Source organism: Cherax quadricarinatus, chromosome 24 (genome assembly GCF_038502225.1).
Source record: "Cherax quadricarinatus isolate ZL_2023a chromosome 24, ASM3850222v1, whole genome shotgun sequence".
Classification (NCBI taxonomy): domain Eukaryota; kingdom Metazoa; phylum Arthropoda; class Malacostraca; order Decapoda; family Parastacidae; genus Cherax; species Cherax quadricarinatus.
The window spans coordinates 43,654,134-43,664,028 of record NC_091315.1 but is presented as its reverse complement, the minus strand read 5'-3'; the positions used below and the strand labels follow the sequence as shown (position 1 = coordinate 43,664,028).

The window sequence follows — 9,895 nt, the reverse complement described above, 5'->3', positions numbered from 1 at the left end:
GAGGTGGTGGAGGACTGGTGGTGGTGGTGGAGGACTGGTGGTTGTGGGGGTGGTGGTGGAGGACTGGTGGTTGTGGGGGTGGTGGTGGAGGACTGGTGGTTGTGGGGGTGGTGGTGGAGGACTGGTGGTTGTGGGGGTGGTGGTGGAGGACTGGTGGTGGGGGTGGTGGTGGTGGAGGACTGGAGGACTGGTGGTGGGGGTGGTGGTGGTGGAGGACTGGTGGTGGTGGGTCGTCAACATCGCTGCTCAAACAACAACAAACATCCTCAAGGTTTCTTTAACCATTGTTTATAACCTTTTTTTTTTTTTTAAGACTTTCTTTAGTTGTTGGTGAATTTTGAAATGTGTTTATTGTGTGTTGAGGGCGAGTGTGTTGAGCTGGAATATTAGTGTGTTGAAGGAGGAGTTGTGTTCATGGCCTCGGCTCTGTGCTTCACTCTGGATTTTGAGTCCTTATTTAGAGTCGCTGCATTTATAAAATATTCAGTGATCAGAAGGTCCCCAGGATGCCGGTGAGGGGCTCTTGTTCCAAGTAACTGGACCCAGTCTCCCCTGTGCATAGAGTTTGATTGACTCGCACTCCCCCCCCCCCTCTCGAGGCGCTGTATGACCCCTGCTGGTTTAACGATCTTCCAGTGTTATAATAATTATCCTCCAGGGTGCTCAAGTTATTGCTACAAGTTATATACATAGTTACCAGCTACTATTGTACAGGAAAAATAGTTATTCTAGAAATTGTTTATGATCATAGGCCTACTGTGGCCTATTATCACCATTGCTCTTGCTCTGCCTGGTAGGCAGAGCAAGAGCTTTGGCAAGGGTGGAAATATTGGGTGTTTTTCCTTATACCTGCTGTCCCTGTTCACCCATCAATAAAATGGGTGCCTGGATGTTAGTGGACTGGTGTGGGTCACATCTTGGGACAAAATTGACCTAATTTGCCCAGAATGCTTTGCATAACAAGCAGCTTTATATAGTAGCATATCATTGATGTCGGCTAGGCCTGTATACCTTGTACATGTACATGTGGGGTTCTTCAAGGTAGTATCCTGGACCCTTTGCTATTCCTGTGCTATGTGAATGACATGCCTATCAGTGTCAAATGCAAGCTTCTACTGTACGCAGTTGACAGTGCTCTGTTAGTATCAGGTAAAGACCCACAAGATATTGCTAATATACTATCATTAGAACTAGACTTCTGTAGCAAATGGTTGGTGGACAACAAACTATCGCTACACCTCGGGAAAATGGAAGCCATACTCTTTGGCACGAAACAAAAATTGAAAAGGGTAAATAATTTTAATGTTTAGTGTAATGGAGAACCTATTATTATAGTAAATTTAGTGAAATATCTGGGAATCCCCTTTGACCCAAGCATGTCCGGAGTACTAATAAGAAACAATGTTGTAAAGAAAGCAAATGCCAGATTAAAGTTTCTCTACAGACAGGTGCAGTGTCTACCAACTGAGGCTCGCAGGACCCTATGTCTATCTCTTGTACATTGTATTATAGACTACTCTTGCTCTTCATGGTACTCTGCCTTACCAAAAAGAAAACTGAAAGCTAGGCTACAAATCACCCAGAACAAAATGGTGAGATTCATTCTGGACCTGGGTCCAAGAGAGCATGTAGGTCAGACTGAATTACAGCTCGATAGCTAGCACACTCAGCTCACACACTGAAGTCCGGAGTTCGAATCTCTGGTATGGCTGGAAAACATTAAGACGTGTTTCTATAAGACACCTGCTGTCCATGTTCGCCCAGTATAAAATGGGTACTTTGCTGTTAGTTGACTGGTGTGGGTCGCATCCTGGAGGAAACTGACCTAATTTGCCTGAAATGTTCTGCATAACAAGCGGCTTTTTATATGGTAGAATGTCATTAATGTCAACTAGGCCTGTATACCTTGTATACCTAAACCTAATGAAACACCACTGCATCCCACTGATACAGCTAACAAGATAAACGACTTCTTCTCAACCATAGGATCTAATCTTGCCAGTAAAATCCCATGTACCAACACCCATGCCGGGGATTACCTAGATGGGAATTTCCCAAATTCCTTCTATCTTATACCAACTGAGCCCACCGAAATCACCAAGATCATAAAGTCACTTAAAAATAACTCGGGGAATCTGTCTCATGTCCCACCATTATTGTACAAGCGAGTGGCCCATGTCCTTTCGCATGCTATTTCATTACTTTTTAACAAGTCACTAGAAACTAGCACCTTCCCGAAACTACTCAAGACAGCAAGACACCCATACATAAAGATGGTGACCCTCTAGATTAAACAACTATAGGCCAATATCAAACTTACCATTGCTACCCAAAATCTTCGAGAAACTCGTGCACAGGAGACTATACATGTTTTTTTTTTTTGTTTTTTTTCAACAAGTCGGTCGTCTCCCACCGAGGCAGGGTGACCCAAAAAAGAAAGAAAATCCCCAAAAAGAAAATACTTTCATCATCATTCAACACTTTCACCACACTCACACATTATCACTGCTTTTGCAGAGGTGCCCAGAATACAACAGTTTAGAAGCATATACGTATAAAGATACACAACATATCCCTCCAAACTGCCAATATACATGTACGTGTATATACTATACATGTATATACTATATATACACATACATATATACATACATACATACATACATATATACATACATATATAAACAAATCACTTGGGAGTAAAGTTCTGGGAGTAAACTTCTGGGAAGATGGGTATTAGTAAGCCCGACAAGCATTGAGGTATCAAAAACAATGATTAAAATGGGAAAGTTAAGAGTAAGTAAAGTGTTGTATTGGAAGAGACAAGAAAATTCAGTAACTGACAGTTGGAAAAATTGTGCTGTTTTATACATAGTAAGCCTTTACTGGTACATAATTATATAAAAGCAGTTTGTTTATGTTCTTTATATATGTTGCTGTGTCATATATATAAAATAGTGATATATAGTACAGTGGAACCTTGGTTTTCGTCCTGTCCAGTTATCGTACAATTCAGTTTTCAGCCACATTTTTCGGCGAAATTTTCCCCTTGTTTTCGTACATCTGCTCGGAAATTGTCCGTACCAGATGCATCCTCCTGCCCACGGGATGCGGCCACTCATACATTCGTGACGCAGTCTGCCTTTGTTATTCGTTCAGTGAGCATTGCTCCGCATGTTCATCCGAAACATTTTGTAATAATCCTGGGGAAGTCTGTGTGGTTGGAGGTGAGTGACTAGGACATGGAAGAGTTGGTGGACGACCACAGGGAAGAGCTAACCACTAAGAGCTGTAAGACCTTCATCTGGAACAGCAACAGACCTTAGCTGAGGAAATCGCTTCAGAGGAGGAGGAAGAGAGAGGGGAGAATGTGCCTTCTTCAGCAATTAAGGATATTTGTGCAAAGTGGAGTGAGGTGCAAAGTTTTGTGGAGAAATATCACCCTAACACAGCTGTTGCAAGATGTGTCAGCAACATGTTCAATGACAATGTTGTGTCCCATTTTAGGCAAATCTTAGAGTGACGCCAGAAACAGGCCTCTCTGGACAGATTTTTTGTGCGACAGGGGTCCAATGACTCAAGCTGGTCCTAGTGCCAGTTTATCACTTAATCACCCTAGACTAAATGCTAAATACTCACCTATGTACTTCCACATCATAACTGAAACAATCACTTTGAACCTTTTATCTATTTTTATTTTTTTTTATCACACTGGCCGATTCCCACCAAGGCAGGGTGGCCCGAAAAAGAAAAACTTTCACCATCATTCACTCCATCACTGTCTTGCCAGAAGGGTGCTTTACACTACAGTTTTTAAACTGCAACATTAACACCCCTCCTTCAGGACAGGAATATAATTGAATCATTGTTTTCACAAAAAGCATTTTCAAATATAAATATATCTTTGTATTATACAAATTTTGATTAATTTATAATTAATATTCTACTGTACAACTATGAAATAATTACTATCCTATTGTACAACTATGATATACTCCTTAGTGTTAAGTAGACTAAGCCAATAATGTTAAGTTGGCCCATAATGCCTAGGCATAATAGAGGCTATCTTTGCATTGCAACCCACTATTGTAAATACAAAATCTCAGTGTACTGTTTGCAAAGACATAAAATAAATAAATAAATATGTCCTTGCAAATAGTAAATTGACAAAGAAGGAAAGTAACCCCAGATAGGGCATTGATACTAGAAGTCCTTATGGAGGGGGATTCCCCTTCCAAACAATAACCTCTCGTCCCTCTCCCCTCCTCGCCGTCTTCCTTACACCAACAAGAGTCTTCAATAAAGGTAAAAGTAATGTTAAATGTTCATTTATCCATTTCATTAGTGCTCTATATTTATTTCTCATTGTTTTCTGTATGTAAAACTATAGTTATTCTCTATAAAATTTATTTTTTGTTAATATTTTTGGGTGTCTGGAACAGATTAATTGGATTTACATTATTTCTCATGGGAAATATTACTTCAGTTTTCGTACAAATAGGTTTTCGGCTGATTTTCTGGAACGGATTAAAGACAAAAACCGGGGTTCCGCTGTATCTGATAAAAAATATTTCATTGAATTCATTTTAAATTTACAGGACACATCAGTCAGTATGTCTCTTGGGCAGCTTACTGCAAACTACACAGACTCGGAGGGTGAAGACGATGATCATCTGAGTGATGACACATCTCGCAGGTCCTCTCCCATGGGGTTATCCAGAATATCAGAACTGCGCGATGAAGGTAGCCGTCGAGAAAATTTCAGTGCAGAGTCAGGCGGTTCAGGCACAAACACTCCACGAAAGAAGGTTTCCATTATTTATTTTATTAGGTGTTTCCAGTAGTTATAACATATTGTTTTAATTTTTCTGCCTCTTTGTTTCCGGATGATTTCTTGAGAATGCCTCTTTGCAATGAAACAAAATAGTATGTTTCACAGTATGTAATAAAATGAAACTTCATTGTATTGACATTGGACAGTGTAGCCCCCTGATGACCATTGTAGGAACTAATTTTTAACTATCATGGGGGTATATCTCTGTACACTGGACCAACATTGTACAGGTACTCCTCGCTTAATGACCAAGTTCTGTTCCTAAGAGTAGATAGGTAAACAAATTGGTCATTAAGCGAGGAGCTGCCCCTTACTGATATTTCAAGCATACTGTACTGGTGGGGGGTTTGTGTCAACCATCTTTAGATATTGTTTTAATATCACCTTTGCACCGTTTATAACATATTTAGTATAATAAAAATAGAATTGGGCATTAAAAACAATAAAAAAAAAGTAAATTACACATACAGTACACTGGTCAAAGAACCAGTCATAAGTTCGAGTGGTTGTTAAACAGGTAGGTTGTTAAGTGAGGAGCACCTGTATAGGTATATGTACAGTTAAAATCTCGATTTAATGGACCCAGATGTAGTAGATAAAATCTGTGGCCAGACAATGTTTAGCAGCATTGGACAAAGTCCCTTAAATCATGAATTATCTGTTATTGTTGCAGTCTGCTGTGTAAATATATTTTCGAATTTAAGGACTTAGTCCAATAAATTAAAAAAATTTTCTGGTCGCAGACCAGGCCACGGGGGTGTTGACCCCCAGAACTCTCTCCAGGTAAACTCCAGGTAAACTGTTGCATTCTTGGAAAATATCCTCATAGCTTAGATTTAATGGACAATCAGCATTAATAGACACCTCTTCCCCCTGTTAATATGTTAAATTAAGGGTTCACTATACTTAATTCCAAACTCACCTAATACCAGATGTGTTGAATAGTCTGGGTTGCAAGTGCATTTTTATCAAGTACAGGATGAGTGTCATCTAATACTGTACTGATGGTGATACTGCATGTAAGCTGACATGGTGAGAGGGATTTTTAAAAGCAGGCCCTGATTTATATGGGTGTAGCTGGCCTGTGAGAGCCTGAGCACCTGTAGTTACATTAACTTCCTATCCTTAGATAATATTAATTTCATGATAATCTATATGTTTGAACATGGGGGTGTTGCGAATTATGCCCATGCACGACATTTTATATTTGAGAAATATTCCAGTTACGAGGTTTCACTTAATATTATATATTGGACTTCTTCATTAGTAGCTAAAGTGAAGATTTCCGACATTGAATTATCTGATGCCACATGTATCATGATACTAGGATATTGTTCTCTATTTTTATTATAAATATTAGTATTAATATATATATGTATGTATAAAAATAGGAAAAGTAGAAAACTAGTTAATAATGAAAGAGGATGGAATCACTAGTTAAAAGACCGGCCGCTAGTTATGCTGCCGGCTGGATTCAAAGCTTTTGTCACATAACCAACTGATGTAAGAATTGCTGGTTGCTGACACAAGCAGTAAGTTCAGGTTCTCAACCTCGAGTGCATAGCCCTCTTTAGCACTCCGAGGCAGGGTGACCCAAAAAGAAAGAAAATCCCCAAAAAGAAAATACTTTCATCATTCAACACTTTCACCTCACTCACACATAATCACTGTTTTTGCAGAGGTGCCCAGAATACAACAGTTTAGAAGCATATACGTATAAAGATACACAACATATCCCTCCAAACTGCCAATATCCCGAACCCCTCCTTTAAAGTGCAGGCATTGTACTTCCCATTTCCAGGACTCAAGTCCAGCTATTTAAAAATAACCGGCTTCCCTGAATCGCTTCACTAAATATTATCCTGCTCACACTCCAGCAGCTCGTCAGGTCCCAAATACCATTCGTCTCCATTCACTCCTATCGAACACGCTCACGCACGCTTACTGGAAGTCCAAGCCCCTCGCCCACAAAACCTCCTTTACCCCTTCCTTCCAACCTTTTCGAGGACGACCCCTACCCCTCCTTCCTTCCCCTACAGATTTATACACTCTCCATGTCATTCTACCTTGGTCTATTCTCTCTAAATGACCAAACCACCTCAACAACCCCTCTTCTGCCCTCTGACTAATACTTTTATTAACTCCACACCTCCTAATTTCCACACTCCGAATTTTCTGCATAATATTTACACCACACATTGCCCTTAGACAGGACATCTCCACTGCCTCCAACTGCCTCCTCGCTGCACCATTGACAACCCAAGCTTCACACCCAATAAGAGTGTTGGTACTACTATACTTTCACACATTCCCTTCTTTGCCTCAATAGATAACTTTTTTGTCTCCACATACCTCAACGCACCACTCGCCTTTTTTCCCTGGTCAGTTCTATGATTAACCTCATCCTTCATAAATCTATCTGCCGACACGTCAACTCCCAAATATCTGAAAACATTCACTTCTTCCATACTCCACCTCCCCAATTTGATATCTAATTTTTCTTTATCTAAATCACTTGATACCCTCATCACCTTACTCTTTTCTATGTTCACTTTCAACTTTCTACCTTTACACACACTCCCAAACTCGTCCACTAACCTTTGCAATTTTTCTTTAGAATCTCCCATAAGCACAGTATCATCAGCAAAAAGTAGCTGTGTTAATTCCCATTTTGTATTTGATTCCCCATAATTTAATCCCACCCCTCTCCTGAACACCCTAGCATTTACTTCTTTTACAACCCCATCTATAAATATATTAAACAGCCATGGTGACATTACACATCCCTGTCTTAGACCTACTTTTACATTATTTATACAGTTATGACAATATTGCAGTAGTCTGCGTAACAGTAAAAATTCTATTTGAATTTTTATTTTCACAAAAAAAAAAAAAATGTGGAAAGCAAAAGAAATGTAAGAGGGGCCTGGGGACGTAACTAATGAACAGAGAAAATTTTATTTTTGTACCAGGAATGTCTGTCTTGTTTATTCTGGGACCTATTTGGAAATTGGCATCTTTTGAAATTTGTGTGAAATTGGCAAAATTGCCAATTTCTGACCACTTTATTGGATAGTTGAAATCAGTAAATGGGTGGTTTCTTGTACTCATTCGATAGAAAAAGTGGAGTTCTAGCGAAATAGTTACGATTTTTGTCGACTGGTAAATTGGAATTGGCTGAAAATGGGGCTCAAAGTGGGCAAAATCGCCGATGCGTAAACATCGTCGAGACCGCTAACTTTGCAAGAGCATAATTCCGTAAGTTTTCAATCAAATTTCATACTTTTGGTGTCATTATGATCAGAAAAAGATTCTCTATCATTTCATATGATATTTTTTTTATTATTTTTTTTTTTTTTTTATTATTTTTTTTTTTACCCTGAGAACAAGTTTAGGGGAGGGTCTCTCGACCCATCATAAACAAAGGGAGAAGTAAAGAATAATTCATGCCGTGAATTATAAACAAACGTGTATTAAGGGCAGTGACTGAGCCAGATGCCAGATTCAGTTTTCTCTACTGCTCAACCAGAGAAAACGTAATGTTTACCCTCCACCCGACTCGCCACTCAATAGCACATAAACATTGCATGTTTATATGCTATGTTTTTATGCTGTATTCCATGTAAAATGTTTGTTATATAATTTTGAAGAAAACATCATAGATGGATAAATGAAAATGTCTATATTAACCTAAAATAAGACATTTAATGTGCCCAAGAGTGATTATTATTATTATGTATTAGTATTATAACTATGGTGTTAAGACTAGAGGGACACTAGTGAACGAGTACCAAAGGCATGTTTATATGCTATGTAATGTGTTTCTTCTATGATTTTGAAGAAAATATCAATGATGGATTATTGAAAATGTCTATATTAACCTAAAATAAGACATTTAATGTGCCCAAGAGTGAGTCATGGCCCAGGTGAACGCGACTGGTACCAACGATTTCTGAGCGGATGCATGAAATCCAGGGGGAAATTTTGCCAAAAAAGTGCTTGATTTCCGAATTGGCTGATTTCCACACCGGCCGAAAACCAGGTTTCCACTGTAGTTATAGCATGTTTATACTCTTCAAATCCAGTAATGAAAGTTGTAACTGCAAATACAATATTGTGAATAAAAGTGTTCATGTAACAGTACTGTATATAATATTGCCTACCAAGCTTTGTCCAGTCCACAATTCAGGTAAAGGAAAAGGATATCACAGTCTCATGTGTCAGCTTGCTAGTTGCATAAATTGCAAGCAAGAGCTGATATAATCCACTCCTAACATGGTGATTCAAGTAATGAGTCATTCATTCACTGCCTTAGGTGGAGATTGGACAGTTGCAGCGAAGAAACCGTGTGAGAGCAGCACGGTTGCCACCGCATAAAGTAAGTTTAACTGCACACGTGCAAATCCACGACTGTAACGTACAGTTCCTTTCCCTTATCTGTGTATTGCTGTGTATGCCTTTAATGCAACTACCCATCCATGTATCCAGTTTTTTTGCTTTTCCAATCACTTCTTACAGAGTTCTGCCATGTACTTTATTTGGTACTGCATATTCAGAAGACTTAATTCCTTTTAATTCTTTCTTTCTTGTCCCCTTAACTTTTATATACAAAAACTACACACGCTTGCAACACTTTAGGACCTTTCTTTCATACACATACAGTAGAAGCAGGCCAATTATATCAACACTTCATCCACTTATTAATAATAATAATTATTATTTTGATGAAGGAAAAAGGGTGGGTGGTGCATTGAGGTATCTGTGAAGACAAAGAGTGTTATCCATGGAGGCAAGGAAGGGAATTTATGAGAGTATAAGGGTACCAACACACTTATGTGGTTGTGAAGCATGGGTTGTAAGTGCTGCAGCAAGGAGGCAGCTGGAGGCGGTGGAGATGTTGTGTCTAAGGGCAGTGTGTGGTGTAAATATTATGCAGAGAATTCAGAGTGTGGAAATTAGGCGGAGGTGTGGAGTTACTAAAAGTATTAGCCAGAGGGCTGAAGAGGGGCTGTTGAAGTGGTTTGGTCATTTAGAGAGAATGGAACAAAGTAGAATGACTTG

General features: G+C 39.2%; 1 protein-coding gene across 4 annotated transcripts in view; it reads left to right on the top strand.

Moving 5' to 3' along the window:
• Positions 1-387: 387 nt before the first annotated feature.
• Positions 388-9,895, top strand: part of LOC128690980 (SAP30-binding protein) — a 71,298-nt gene continuing 61,790 nt past the window's right edge. Inside the window, exons 1-3 of one of the 4 annotated variants that reach the window (XM_053779800.2) lie at positions 388-512; positions 4,599-4,808; positions 9,150-9,212. In XM_053779800.2, the coding sequence (XP_053635775.1) occupies positions 507-512; positions 4,599-4,808; positions 9,150-9,212 (279 nt within the window). In that variant the 5' untranslated portion in view covers positions 388-506. Of the gene's footprint in view, positions 513-1,070; positions 1,290-4,598; positions 4,809-9,149; positions 9,213-9,895 lie in introns of those variants that run through there. The other 3 variants (XM_053779798.1, XM_053779799.1, XM_070088471.1) reach the window with 3 other exon arrangements.